The sequence below is a fragment of the Oncorhynchus tshawytscha genome, linkage group LG32, assembly GCF_018296145.1.
Source record: "Oncorhynchus tshawytscha isolate Ot180627B linkage group LG32, Otsh_v2.0, whole genome shotgun sequence".
Taxonomy (NCBI): Eukaryota; Metazoa; Chordata; class Actinopteri; order Salmoniformes; family Salmonidae; genus Oncorhynchus; species Oncorhynchus tshawytscha.
This window is the reverse complement of record NC_056460.1, coordinates 1,222,057-1,237,924: the sequence shown is the minus strand read 5'-3', so window position 1 is coordinate 1,237,924 and position 15,868 is coordinate 1,222,057. Positions and strand designations below refer to the sequence as shown.

The following is a 15,868-nucleotide window of genomic DNA, read 5'->3' as shown; positions in this document are numbered from 1 at the left end:
ACTCTTAAATAGAACCTGGACCAGCTCAGGTGAAACACCTTCCCACTAACGAGATGGACAAGCCAGCACAGGTGTACCATATACTGACTAATGAGGTGACACCAATCAGTATGTGCTAACCTCAAAACAGTAAAAAAACAAAGTTTGTAACGCCTTAAGACAACAAATATATCCTATATGTTTGATGGACAAGTTTGCTCACCACCAACAGAAAACTTCCATTATATTCAACTACAATACTTCACCTTCTAGAATATAAACATGGTGTCTACTGGCTATCAACAATTAAAAACAAGAAAAAACATTTCTAAATAATAATATACAATTGTATTATTTTTTCCCATTTTTCTTTCTATAGAATCCTAAAACTCACTAGCTTCTAGAACTCTCTTATTCCTAAAACTCACTAGCTTCTAGAACTAGCTCCTTAATGTCTGATTTCAAGAGGAAACTCCTGCAATATTCGGAGTAACTTTCCACCTCAATGCAGAGCTTCTCTCTCTTTTCAGGGTTCACTCGATAGGCATGTTGTTGGATCGGGGCCCAGTCCCCAATGTCATGCTCTAGTACATTTGGGTTGGCACATCTGAGAATGAATCCTGATATTCTAAAAGAAGGGCAAGAAATCAATATAATTGTACCCAAAAATTGTCAGTTGGTTGCATAAATGACTACTAAATGTTACATGAATTGTAAATGTGAATTATCAAAACCAAATGTACACTCATTTGTTAATATATATTGGCAATATTTCACTTAGTGGTGAGGCATGGAATAATGATTTTTAAAATATATTTTGTCAGACTGAATGTTTGAAATATGAGTAGGTGATTTGAGTCATGCTTCTTCAGTAGTGGAATAAAGACAATTAGCACTTGAATGTTGTCATGAAATACTGAAGTGATGTAGAATTGTTAATAAAATTGATTATAGACTAATTTATTATATTGTGTCCTTGTGTATAGGCTGCAAGTACGTTGAAATTAAGTTGTTTTCAAGTAATAAAAAAAAATGTCCAGAAAAACATTGCAACTTTCACTTTCAACCGAATGTATATTGGACATCGGGCTTTGAATCTCTTGTCACATTGATCACAGCTACAAAGTTTGTCCACCTGTGTGTGTTCTCTGGTGTATAGTCAGATATCCAGATGTAGTAAAACTCTTCCCACATTGATCACAGCTAAAAGGTTTCTCTCCTGTGTGTGTCCGCTGGTGTACTATCAGGCTGCTAAAGTGAGTAAAACTCTTCCCACATTTACTACAGCTATAAGGTTTCTCTCCTGTGTGTGTTCTCTGGTGTGTCGTTAGACAGCCAGATGTACCAAAACTTTTCCCACATTGATCACAGCTATAGGGTTTCTCTCCTGTATGTGTTCTCTGGTGTACAATTAGTTGGCTAGATGTGGTACAACTCTTCCCACATTGACAGCTAAAAGGTTTCTCTCCTGTGTGTATTCTCTGGTGCACTGTCAAGGAGTTCGACACAGTAAATTTCATCCCACATTGATAACAGCTATAAGGTTTCTCTCCTGTGTGTGTCCGCTGGTGTACTATCAGGCTATCTGGTTGAGTAAAACTCTTCCCACATTGACTACAGCTATAAGATTTCTCTCCGGTGTGTATTCTCTGGTGCACGATCAAGGAGTTCGACACAGTAAATTTCTTCCCACATTGATCACAGCCATAAGGTTTCTCTCCTGTGTGTGTTCTATGGTGCACCTTCAATGACCATGATGTTGAAAAGCTTTTCCCACAATCTGAACAATGGTAAAGATTCTCTCCTGTGTGTATTCTCTGGTGCACGATCAAGGAGTTTGACACAGTAAATTTCTTCCCACATTGATCACAGCTATAAGATTTCTTTCCTGTGTGTGTCCGCTGGTGTACTTTCAGGCTGTTCGGTTGAGTAAAACTCTTCCCACATTGACGACAGCTATAAGGTTTCTCTCCTGTGTGTATTCTCTGGTGCACTATCAAGGAGTTTGACACAGTAAATTTCTTCCCACATTGATCACAGCCATAAGGTTTCTCTCCTGTGTGTGTCCGCTGGTGTACTATCAGGCTGTTTGGTTGAGTAAAACTCTTCCCACATTGATCACAGCCAAAAGGTTTCTCTCCAGTGTGAATTCTAAGGTGTACTTTAAGTGCATCTGATCTTGAGTAACTCTTCCCACAATCAAAACAGTGGTGAGCTTTCTCTCCTGTGTGTACTCGCGGGTGTATTTTAAGTTCTGATGTAGATTTGCAGAAAGATGTATTCCCTGTGGGTCTCTGCTGGTGTTTCTTCAGGAGTTCTGATCTGGAGAGATTCTTCTCTCCCCCTTCAGCTTCATGATGATGTTGAGACTCCCCAGAGGATCCACGATAGTCCCGTCTCTCTCCTGTGTGAACAACAAAGTCAGACAGATGGTTAAAAAGGCCCACACAGAAGAAATCCACTGTTCATTTGAGGTGAAAGGTGATGCCCAGAGCATACCCATGAAATTGTACAACAATTGACGTCTGTTAAATTATTTGACAATTAAGACAGTCAAGATAGCAACAATCATATTTTGTCTTGTTTTCACATTAATGGTAACTAGAAATAAGTTAAAGTTGTTGAAATCCTAAGCATTGGCCCAGATGATTTTTGGTCTCCAATATAAGCCCCTTTCTGTTTGCTAAAATTACGGCGTGGGGCCGATGCACAAACAATTTGATTGCAGAAACACCTCCCTGCTTTTGAGGAAACCGATAGTTATTGATGTAGTATATCTGCCTTGAGCAAAAATGGTGAGCGAAGATTTTAGTTTTCACAACATTACAGCTCACTATCAGCGCAAGATCAGGAGTGCTACTCAAGGAAACTGCAAAAATAGCCTCCATTTCCAGGTTGCTTATGAGTGCATTTCACATTCTTTTTGGATTATAATTGTAAGGCTCGCTTGAATCTCTTGCTTAATATATTTGTGTTATTGTCACAAATCAACTGCTTTATTACATTAAACACTTCAACCAGTAAAATGTTCTTTGGTTAGCTTTGCCATCCTCCTGACAATTAGGGTTTGTACTAGAGGTCGGCCGATTATGATTTTTCGACGCCGATACAGATTATTAGAGGCCCAAAAAAGCCGATACCGATTAATCGGCCGGTTTTTAAAAAATGTATTTGTAATAAATGACAATTACAACAATACTGAATGAACCATTATTTTAACTTAATATAATACATCAATAAAATCAATTTAGCCTCAAATAAATAATGAAACATGTTCAATTTGGTTTAAATAATGCAAAAACAGTGTTGGAGAAGAAAGTAAAAGTGCAATATGTGCTATGTAAGAAAGCTAACATTTCAGTTCCTTCCTCAGAACATGAGAACATATGAAAGCTGGTGGTTCCTTTTAACATGAGTCTTCAATATTCCCAGATAAGAAGTTTTAGGTTGTAGTTATTATAGGAATTATAGGACTATTTCCCTCTATACCATTTGTATTTAATTAACCTTTGACTATTGGATGTTCTTATAGGCACTTTAGTATTGCCAGTGTAACAGTATAGCTTCCGTCCCTCTCCTCGCTCCTCCCTGGGCTCGAACCAGGAACACAACGACAACAGCCACCCTCGAAGCAGCGTTACCCATGCAGAGCAAGGGAAACAACCACCCCAAGGCTCAGAGCGAGTGACGTTTGAAACGCTATTAGCGCACGCTAACTAGCCAGCCATTTCACTTCGGTCACACCAGCCTCATCTCGGGAGTTGATAGGTTTGAAGGCATAAACAGCGCAATGCTTGACACACAACGAAGAGCTGCTGGCAAAACACACTAAAGTGTTGTTTGAATGAATGTTTACGCGCCTGCTTCTGCCAACCACCGCTCAGTCAGATACTTGGTATGCTCAGTCAGATTATACGCAATGCAGGACACGCTAGATAATATCTAGTAATATCATCAACCATGTGTAGTTAACTAGTGATTATGATTGATTGATTGTTTTTTATAAGATAAGTTTAATGCTAGCTAGCAACTTACCTTGGCTTACTGCATTTGCGTAACAGCCAGTCAGTCTCCTTGTGGAGTTATTGCAACAACGGTCGTTATTGCGTTGGACTAGTTAACTGTAAGGTTGCAAGGTTGGAACCCCCGAGCTGACCCGGTGACAATCTGTCTATCTGCCCCTGAACGAGGCAGTTAAAACCTCTTATGGATAGGGGAGACGCTAGCGTCTCAACTGGCCAATTGCTGGGGGAAATGCAGAGCGCCAGATTCAAATAAAATGCTATAAAATTCAAACTTTCATTAAATCACATGTAAGATACTCAATTAAAGCTACACTCGTTCTGAATCCAGCCAACATGTCAGATTTTAAAAATGCTTTTCGGCGAAAGCATAAGAAGCTATTATCTGATAGCCTGCACCATCTGCACCAGCAGTAAACAAAGGAGCTAGCATAGCAGGCGCTACACAAAACGCTGAAATAAAATACAAAACATGCATTACCTTTGACGAGCTTCTTTTGTTGGCACTCCAATATGTCCCATAAACATCACAATTGGTCCTTTTGTTCGATTAATTCCATCGAACGTCATTACAAAATATTTCAAAAGTTGCCTATAAACTTTGCCAAAATATTTCAAACTACTTTTAGACGTTAATAATCGATCAAATTGTCGACGGGGCAATCTGTATCCAATACAGGAAAGAAAAGAAACCAGCACTGCTTCTCACGTCTTGCGCAACTCATAAAAGTGTCCCCAGTTCCGAGTTGGCCTACTTCTTCATAGCACAAAGGAATAACCTCAACCATATTCCAAAGACTGGCGACATCCAATGGAAGCGGTAGGAACTGAAAATAGGTTCCTATTAAATATCCAATGGCAAAAGACAATGTAGGGAACAGAGAGGGGAAAAAAATCTGAACAGTTAGTCCTCGGGGTTTTGCCTGTTACATAAGTTCTGTTATACTCACAGACATGATTCAAACAGTTTTAGAAACTTCAGTGTGTTTTCTATCCAAATCCATTAATAATATGCATATCTTATATTCTTGGCATGAATAACAGGAAGTTGAAATTGGGCACACTATTTATCCAAAAGTGAAAATTCTGCCCCCTAGATTTAAGAGGTTATTAACCCACCGTTCCTAGGCCGTCATTGAAAATAAGAATGTGATCTTAACTGACTTGCCTAGTTAAATAAAGATTCATTAAAGGTGTCAAAAAAACAACATTTTGAAAATGTATTATTTTTAAAAAATTAGTCGGCAAAATCGGTGTCCAAAAATACAGATTTCCAATTGTTATGAAAACCTGAAATCGGCCATTCCGATTAATCGGTCGACCTCTGGTTTGTACACTAAGTGTTTAACAAATTGGCCTATAACTTCACCAAACAATAACATAGACCTACTGAAGGACCCATAACTTGGGTGATGCAACAGGACAACAACCCAAAACACAGAAGTAAATCAACAACAGAATGGCTTCAACAGAAAAAAGCTTCTGGGGTGGCCCAGGCAAAGTGCTGACCTCAACCCGATTGAGATGCAGTGGTATGACCTCAAGAGAGCGGTTCACACCAGACATCCCAAGAATATTGCTGAACTGAAACAGTTTTGTAAAGAGGAATGGTCCAAAATTCTTCCTGTCCATTGTGCAGGTCTGGTCCGCAACTACAGAAAACGTTTGGTTGAGGTTATTGCTGCCAAAAGAGGGTCAGCCAGTTATTAAATCCAAGGGTTCACATACTTTTCCCACCCTGCACTGTGAATGTTTACACAGTGTGTTTAAAAAAAGACATGAAAATGTATAATTATTTGTTTGTTATTAGTTTAAACAGACTGTGTTTGTCTATTGTTGTGACTTAGATGAAGATCAGATCAAATTTTATGACCAATTTAAGCAGAAATACAGGTAATTCCAAAAGGGTTCACATACTTTTCTTGCCACTGTATTTGTAAACAACAGCTGGTGCACAAAATCTAAGGAAGTTTCAAGGTTGTTCGCCTGAGGTAGAGAACCTCATGATAAGCTGTAGACCACACTATTTACCAAGAGAGTTTATCTGTATTTTTCGTAGCTGTCTATATAGCACCACAAACCGATGCTGACACGAAGACAGTACTCAATGAGCTGTATATGGCCAAAAGTAAACAGGACAACGCTCATCCAGAGGCGGCGCTCCTTGTGGTCGGGACTTTAATGCCGGGAAACTAAAATCAGTTTTTTCGTCATTTCTACCAGCATGTCACAAAACTCGAGACCACCTTTACTCCAAACACAGAGACAAAGCTCTCCCTTGCCCTCCATTTGTCAAATTTGGCCATTTCTATCCTCCTGATTCCTGCTTAAAAGACAAAACTAAAGCAGGACGCACCAGTGACTCGGTCAATAAAAAAGAGTTGTCAAACTACAGGACTGTTTTGCTAGCAGACTGGAATATGTACCGGGATTCTTCCGATGGCATTGAGGAGCACACCACATCAGTCACTGGGTTCATCAATAAGTGCATCAATGACGTTGTCCCCACAGTGACCATACGTACATAACACAAACAGAAGCCATGGATTACAGGCAACATCTGCACTGAGCTAAAGGGTAGAGCTGCTGCTTTCAAGGAGCGGGACTCGAACCCGGAAGCTTATAAGAAATCCTGCTATGCCCTCCGACGAAGCACCAAACAGGCAAAGCGTAAATACAGGTCTAAGAATGAATCGTACTACACCGGCTCCGATGCTCGTCGGATGCAGCAGGGCTTGCAATCCATTACAGACTACAAAGGGATGCACAGCCGCGAGCTGTCCAGTGACACGAGCCTACCAGGTGAGCTAAATCACTTCTATGTTCACTTCAAGGCAAGTAACACTGAAGCATGCATTAGAGCATCAGCTGTTCCGGACAACTGTGTGATCAGGCTCTCCACAGCCGATGTGAGTAAGACCTTTAAACAGGTCAACATCCACAAGGCCACAGGGCCAGACGGCGCTGACCAACTGGCAAATGTCTTCACTGACATTTTCAACGTCTCCCTATCTGAGTCTGTAATACCAACATGTTTCAAGCAGACCACCATAGTCCCTGTGCCCAAGAACACTAAGGTAACCTGCCTAAATTACAACCGACCCGTAACACTCACGTCTAAAGCCATGAAGTGCTTTGAAAGGCTGGTCATGGCTCACATCACCACCACCATCATCCCAGAAACCCTGGACACACTCCAATTTGCATACAACCCTAACAGATCCACAGATGATGCAATCTCTATTGCACTCCACACTGCCCTTTCCCACCTGGACAAAAGGAACACCTATGTGAGAGTGCTATTCATTGACTACAGCTCAGTGTTCAACAACATACTGCACCCATAGCTCATAAAAAGAACTAAGGACCCTGGGACTAAACACCTCCCTCTGCAACTGGATCCTGGACTTCCTGAGGGGCTGCTCCTGGTGGTAAGGGTAGGTAACAACACATCCGCCATGCTGATCGTCAACACAAGGGCCACGAAGGGGTGTGTGCTCAGTCCAGTCCTGTACTCCCTGTTCACTCATAACTGCACGGCCAGGCACGACTCCAACATCATCATTAAGTTTGCCGATGACACAACAGTGGTAGGCCTGACCACCGACAACGATGAGACAGCCTATTGGGAGGTCAGAGACTGGGACGTGTATTTTAGCGCCTGGCAACGCAGACACTTGTTGGCACACGCGAGCAGTGTGGGTGCAATGATTGAATAACATGTACAGTGGGGAGAACAAGTATTTGATACACTGCCGATTTTGCAGGTTTTCCTACTTAAAAATTACAGACCTCTACACTTTGTATCATAGGTACACTTCAACTGTGAGAGACGGAATCTAAAATGAAAATCCAGAAAATCACATTGTATGATTTTTACGTAATGAATTCTCATTTTATTGCATGACATAAGTATTTGATCACCTACCAACCAGTAAGAATTCCAGCTCTCACAGACCTGTTAGTTTTTCTTTAAGAAGCCCCCCTGTTCTCCACTCATTACCTGTATTATTAACTGCACCTGTTTGAACTCGTTACCTGTCCACACACTCAATCAAACAGACTCCAACCTCTCCACAATGGCCAAGACCAGAGAGCTGTGTAAGGACATCAGTGATAAAATTGTAGACCTGCACAAGGGTGGGATGGGCTACAGGACAATAGACAAACTGCTTGGTGAGAAGGCAACAACTGTTGGCGCAATTATTCGAAAATGGAAGAAGTTCAAGATGACGGTCAATCACCCTCGGTCCTGGGCTCCATGCAAGAGGGCATCAATGGGGAATCAATGATCATGAGGAAGGTGAGGGATCAGCCCAGAACAACACAGCAGGACCTGGTCAATGACCTGAAGAGAGCTGGGACCACAGTCTCAAAGAAAACCATTAGTAACACACTACGCCATCATGGATTAGAATCCTGCAACGCACGCAAGGTCCCCCTGCTCAAGCCAGCGCATGTGCAGGCCCGTCTGAAGTTTTCCAATGACCATCTGGATGATCCAGAGGAGGAATGGAAGAAAGTCATGTGGTCTGATGAGAAGAAAAGAGCTTTTTGGTCTGAACTCCACTCGCCGTGTTTGGAGGAAGAAGAAGGATGAGTACAACCCCAAGAACACCATCCCAAACGTGAAGCATGGAGGTGGAAACATCATTCTTTGGGGATGCTTTTCTGCAAAGGGGACAGGACGACTGCATCGTATTGAGGGGAGGATGGATGGGGCCATGTATCGCAAGATCTTGGCCAACAAACTCCTTCCCTCAGTAAGAGCATTGAAGATGGGTCGTGGCTGGGTCTTCCAGCATGACAACGACCCGAAACACACAGCCAGGGCAACTAAGGAGTGGCTCCGTAAAAAGCATCTCAAGGTCCTGGAGTGGCCTAGCCAGTCTCCAGACCTGAACCCAATAGAAAATCTTTGGAGGGATGATCTTCATATGGTGGCAAACAGAAGACATTAATTTACTCAATAAATGTTCCTTTTGTTTGATGAAGTCTCCTTATATCCAAAAACCTCTGTTTTGTTTGCACGTTTTCTTCAGTAATCCACAGGCTCAAACGCAGTCAAAACAGGCAGACAAAAAAATCCAAATTGTATCCGTAAAGTTCATAGAAACATGTCAAACAATGTTTATATTCAATCCTCAGGTTGTTTTTAGCCTAAATTTAATTTGAGCATGATTTTCATCCAAAATTCCAAATGCTGCCCCCTACCCTAGTCAAACGCTCTAAATCAAATCAAATTGATTTATATAGCCCTTCATACATCAGCTGATATCTCAAAGTGCTGTACAGAAACCCAGCCTAAAACCCCAAACAGCAAGCAATGCAGGCGTAGAAGCACGGTGGCTAGGAAAAACTCCCTAGAAAGGCCAAAACCTAGGAAGAAACCTAGAGAGGAACCAGGCTATGTGGGGTGGCCAGTCCTCTTCTGGCTGTGCCGGGTGGAGATTATAACAGAACATGGCCAAGATGTTCAAATGTTCATAAATGACTAGCATGGTCATATAATAATAAGGCAGAACAGTTGAAACTGGAGCAGCAGCACAGTCAGGTGGACTGGGGACAGCAAGGAGTCATCATGTCAGGTAGTCCTGGGGCATGGTCCTAGGGCTCAGGTCCTCCGAGAGAGAGAGAGAGAGAGAGAGAGAAAGAGAGAATTAGAGAACGCACACTTATATTCACACAGGACACCGAATAGGACAGGAGAGGTACTCCAGATATAACAAACTGACCCTAGCCCCTGACACAAACTACTGCAGCATAAATACTGGAGGCTGAGACAGGAGGGGTCAGGAGACACTGTGTTCCCCCAGGACACCCCCGGACAGGGCCAAACAGGAAGGATATAACCCCACCCACTTTGCCAAAGCACAGCCCCCACACCGCTAGAGGGATATCTTCAACCACCAACTTACCATCCTGAGACAAGGCTGAGTATAGCCCACAAAGATCTCCGCCATGGCACAACCCAAGGGGGGGGCGCCAACCCAGACAGGATGACCACATGCTTGTTACGCGAATGCAGTAAGAAGCCACGGTAAGTTGCTAGCTAGAATTAAACTTCTTATAAAAAAACAATCAATCAATTATAATAAATAGTTAACTACACATGGTTGATAATATTACTAGTTTATCTAGCATGTCCTGCGTTGCATATAATCGATGCGGTGCGCATTCAAGAAAAAGGACTGTCGTTGCTCCAACTTGTAGCTAACCATAAACATCAATGCCTTTCTTAAAATCAATACACAGAAGTATATATTTTTAAATCTGCATATTTAGCTAAAAGAAATCCGGGTTAGCCGGTAATATTAACCAGGTGAAATTGTGTCACTTCTCTTGCGTTCATTGCACGCAGAGTCGGGGTATATGCAACAGTTTGGGCAGCCTGGCTCATTGCGAACTAATTTCCCAGAATTTTACATAATTATGACAAAACATTGAAGGTTGTGCAATGTAACAGGAATATTTAGACTTAGGGATGCCACCCGTTAGACAAAATACAGAACGGTTCCATATTTCACTGAAAGAATAAACGGTTTGTTTTCAAGATGATAGTTTCCAGATTTGACCATATTAATGACCAAAGGCTCATATTTCTGTGTGTTATGTTATAATTAAGTCTATGATTTGATAGAACAGTCTGACTGAGCAGTGGTAGGCACCAGCAGGCTCGTAAGTATTCATTCAAACAGCACTTTTGTGCGTTTCGCCAGCAGCTCTTCGCAATGCTTCAAGCATGGAGCTGTTTATGACTTCAAGCCTATCAACTCCAGAGATTAGGCTGGTGCAACCGATGTGAAATGGCGTGTACCTATGATGAAAATTACAGGCCTCTCTCATCTTTTTAAGTGGGAGAACTTGCACAATTGGTGGCTGACTAAATACTTTTTTGCCCCACTGTATATGAAATACAAATCAGCAGAGGGAACACCCCCTTATCCACATCGATGGAACAGTAGTGGAGAGGGTAGCAAGTTTTAAGTTCCTCGGCATACACATCACAGACAAACTGAATTGGTCCACTCACACAGACAGCATCGTGAAGAAGGCGCAGCAGCGCCTCTTCAACCTCAGGAGGCTGAAGAATTTCGGCTTGTCACCAAAAGCACTCACAAACTTCCACAGATGCACAATCGAGAGCATCCTGGCGGGCTGCATCACCGCCTGGTACGGCAACTGTAAGGCTCTCCAGAGGGTAGTGAGGTCTGCACAACGCATCACCGGGGGCAAACTACCGGCCCTCCAGGACACCTACACCACCCGATGTTACAGGAAGGCCATAAAGATCATCAAGGACAACAACCACCCGAGCCACTGCCTGTTCACCCCGCTATCATCCAGAAGGCGAGGTCAGTACAGGTGCATCAAAGCTGGGACCGAGAGACTGAAAAACAGCTTCTATCTCAAGGCCATCAGACTGTTAAACAGCCACCACTAACATTGAGTGGCTGCTGCCAACACACTGACACTGACTCAACTCCAGCCACTTTAATAATGGGAATTGATGGGAAATGATGTAAAATATATCACTAGCCACTTTAAACAATGCTACCTAATATAATGTCACATACCCTACATTATTCACCTCATCTACTGCATCCTTATGTAATACATGTATCACTAGCCACTTTAACTATGCCACTTTGTTTACATACTCATCTCATATGTATATACTGTACTCGATACCATCTACTGTATCTGGCCTATGCTGCTCTGTACCATCACTCATTCATATATCTTTATGTACATATTCTTTATCCCCTTACACCGTGTATAAGACAGTAGTTTTGAAATTGTTAGTTAGATTACTTGTTGGTTATTACTGCATTGTCGGAACTAGAAGCACAAGCATTTGACAAATAAAATTTGATTTGAAATCATATAGAGAGAAATAGTCCTATAATAACTACAACCTAAAACTTCTTGCCTGGTAATACTGAAGAATCATGTTAAAAGGAACCAACAGCTTTCATATGTTCTCATGTTCTAAGCAAGGAACTTAAACGTTAGCTTTCTTACAAGGCACATATTGCACTTTTACTTTCTTCTCCAACACTTTGTTTTTGAATTATTCAAATCAAATTGAACCCGTTTCATTATTTATTTGTGGCTAAATTGAATTTATTGATGTATTAAGTTAAAATAAGTGTTCATTCAGTATTGTTGTAATTGTCATTATTACAAATTAAACATTTTAATTAAAAAAAATATACAAATGTTTGTTTGTTTTTTTTTTTTTAATCGGCCTATTAAATCGGTAGACTTTTTTTGGTCCTCCAAAAATCGGTATCAGCGTTGAAAAATTATATTCGGTCGACCTCTAGTTACTATGGTTACTGTTGTTCCATATTGTGAATGTTATCCAATGTGTTACTATGGGTTATAGCAGTATGGCCTAATACATTCTTGACATAAAATAATTTGAATATTAGTGTTGAGGATGTCAGCGATCACACCATGGTCAATCTGTCTGAGACGTTTATGGGTGATCCTGATTTCATAAACCTCCTGAGTTTGTAGAACATCTGAATGAAGAGAGGATCCCTACAGTTGGCACTTGGATGTCTAGGAAGCAGCTGATTGCTGAACAGAGTAAAGATGTTTCTATGAAGCAGCTGATTGATGAACAGAGTAAAGATGTTTCCCCCTCCCCTCTTTTTGCTGAGATACACCCAGAAGAAGAGTTTTATGAAGTTCGTGTTGGTAATTGTGACAGATGTGGCATTCTAACGAGGAAACGGCGCTCTAATGAGGAAATGGTGTTCTCGCGCCACTTCTGGGCAAGACGATTGGCCCAGTTTATAGCAAATTGTTGTTCCAGTTGCGCTTCGACAAGAAATACTGAGGTTGGCTCACAATGGTAGCATGGCAGGCCATCTTGGGGTCAACAAGACGCCTGAAAACAGATGTTGTATTCCTGCTTTTGACAAACCTTTCAGCAGGGTTCTGGTGGACTGTGTTGGTCCTTTGCCAAAAGCCAAGAGTGGTAAGTATTTCAGTTAACTAGTGATAGACTATTTATAATGCAGACATGATATAGTAGTTCATATGATTCAGGTTGAGTGACATTTTTGGCTTGGATGTAAAAAAACAACAACACTTCCTACATTTCAGCATAGCAGGCCAAGTAGTTCAGATGCTCAGGTGGGCGCTCCCTCAACATTATCAGGACAGAGAAACCAGACACACGCTCCCTCAACATTATCAGGTCAGAGAAACCAGACATGCTCATTGCTCACATGGAGAACTCCAAACAAAAAGACAATGAAAAAATTGACAAATCTTGTAAATGATGCTTCTGAAATAAACCAAATCTGGTTTCTCACAAGTGTAGCAGGTTTTGAACAGAGAACGTTTCAACTCCGAGAATGACAACGGTAAATGACTGTAATTAATACATGCATTAACAGAAATGAATGTAACCAAATGACAGGATGTAACGGTACATTTACTACTGGTGACATTTGTAATGGGGAATTGATATAATAAACTCAATCAATTCACACAATGAAACAACGAAGGGGCAAGAATTGGTAGAAGCCAGCGAAAGACATTCTGAAGAGAGACTCACCTATATCTTCATCACACAACCCTCCCATTCTCTCAACATTTTAAATTATACTCAAGAGACATTATCTTCACACCTATTTGAGATGCTTTTCACTGACAGCCGCAACTCAATAATCAGCGAGGCCTATTACCACACGCACCGCCTAAATAGGCATAAGCCTACAAGCTTGTGATTTGAAACAAAACACAGGTATTTTTTTAAAGAAGCTAATGATCCCTGATTCCTCTGTGGCAACGTCATGCTTTCTGGTAAAGTATTTGATTTATTTATGTATAGACAGGAGTAATTATATCATTTGGGCAAATTTATTTCAACTTATTTACCTGTTGGACACACTGCTATGCCATTTATCTCCTCTTCTATTGGTTTTCATATCAACTTTATTTCGTTGTCCAGAAGCCAAAAGACACAATCCTAGTTTTTGCCGCTTTAGACTCCCGCTCTTTATAAGTTCCTAACAGAGATTTTCATCTCTGTCAGGTATGAACCTCTATCAGGTGGACTGTATAGAACGGTGTGTTCATCTCTGTCAGATATGAACCTCTACCAGGTGGACTGTATAGAACGGTGTGTTCATCTCTGTCAGATATGAACCTCTACCAGGTGGACTGTATAGAAGGATGTGTTCTAATAAAACACTACAGAAGTTGTCTCCAGATGGTTATGCATATTCATGCCATGAGGCTAGTAGCTTTGCATCTCGCCATTGAATACAGGCGGTTGATGTCAACAACCCTCAGAATATACAAAAATGGATTACAATAATAAGAAGTATCCACCAATCCAAAAAAAGGGTAGGCGGGAGCTAGAAAACCCACAGTGCCGCTTTGTGGACAACGACTCCCCTTGTTAGGGCGGAGAGACATCTTGTCAGTATATCCATAATCTTTGGTGTAGCCAACCCAACTCTCGCATGGCACTATTGGGGGGCTCGGTGTGTAGTAAAACATCACTACACGAAAATCACTACATGCCGTGCCCCCCAGTCTACGGTCAGCAGATAGACCCTTCTCAAATATATGTTAAGTCACTTTTTGGAAACGGAACGGAGAAAACAAGAGGTCGCTTGCTCTCTACGTCGTCTGATTCTATACATATCAGTCATCATCTTAGGGCCCTCCATTGAAGAGGTATTGACGAGCCAACTCCGAATATCCAAAGTTAAAAACAAATTTAAGGCGGTACTTACTGGTGTTAATCAGATCTCCAATCTCCTCCTCTTTAACGTTCAATGTGACAGTAATCTCCCCTTCCTTCTTCACTACAAAAACTACACCCTCCTCTTCTTTCACAGTAACATCCTCCTCTTCTTTCACTGAAACGTCTTTCTCTTCTTCTTTCACTGTAACAGCCTCACCCTCTACTTCTTTTTTAACTGTGACTTCCTCCTCTTTCACGACAATGTTCAGCCCCAGAGCTTCTTTCTCCTTCCAGCATACCTCTTCTTTAACAGGAGGGGAGATGTTTACTGACCTCATGGTCGGGGATGTTAGCTAGCTAGCTATCTATCGTTAGCGACTAGGCTAATGCTAACTTAACCAGCCAAATACTATAGCTGACTAATACAAAATAACGTAATATTCAATTAAATAGGTTAAGTAGATACGACAGAAGTGTATCTAAAACACAGTAGCTAATATACACCGAAAGTGTATAAATAGCTTGAATCTTTCGGCTTTGTTGGCTAGCAAGCTACCGGGGTGGTTGACGAGCTGTTTCTGAAGACCCGTCCACTACATTTACACGTCACGCTGGCAGCGTCGCCTGAAAGACGCATTGCGCCGTCTGCTGACTGGAGGGGAAACGCAGTTGAGGATCATATTTTATTTTCAGATGGTTTTATTTCAATAATAGTATTATATTGAGACATACAAAGACAGTATTATGTTGATTGATTAGTGAGAATATATTTTTTAATACAGCACATTTAAGGCAGTTTCATTAAGTCAAACTAAATCTAAATAAGTAACTAGCTACTGTAGGTCTATACTGCTCCTACATTGTGTAACAATACGTCATGTAGATGTATATAATGAACAGACTGGGTCTATACTGCTCCTACATTGTGTAACAATACATCATGTAGATGTATATAATGAACAGACTAGGTCTATACTGCTAATACATGGTGTAACAATGTTCATGCATGACTGAAAACACCTAAGTATTAGATTTACTGCCATGGTCTAGTATGTCACTGCCTCAGACACCATTCACAATGCTGGCTGAGGTACGAATAAAACTTTACATTATTTCCTAGCCATTCACAATGCTGGCTGAGGTACCAGTA

At 41.3% G+C, this 15,868-nt stretch overlaps 1 protein-coding gene across 2 annotated transcripts; it reads right to left on the bottom strand.

Moving 5' to 3' along the window:
* Positions 1–4: 4 nt before the first annotated feature.
* On the bottom strand, positions 5–15,296 carry LOC112239676 (zinc finger protein 2-like). 2 transcript variants are annotated; one of them, XM_042310843.1, is made up of 2 exons: positions 14,768–15,276; positions 5–2,383 (listed from the first exon to the last, which is right to left on the bottom strand). In XM_042310843.1, exons 1-2 carry the CDS (start codon positions 15,054–15,056, stop codon positions 1,098–1,100), a joined length of 1,575 nt encoding a protein of 524 aa, XP_042166777.1. In that variant the 5' UTR covers positions 15,057–15,276; the 3' UTR covers positions 5–1,097. The 2 variants fall into 2 exon arrangements, with proteins under 2 accessions (XP_042166777.1, XP_042166778.1); XM_042310844.1 differs by lacking the exon at positions 5–2,383 and adding an exon at positions 9,567–9,622 and having other exon boundaries at positions 14,768–15,296.
* Between the last annotated feature and the right edge of the window lie 572 nt (positions 15,297–15,868).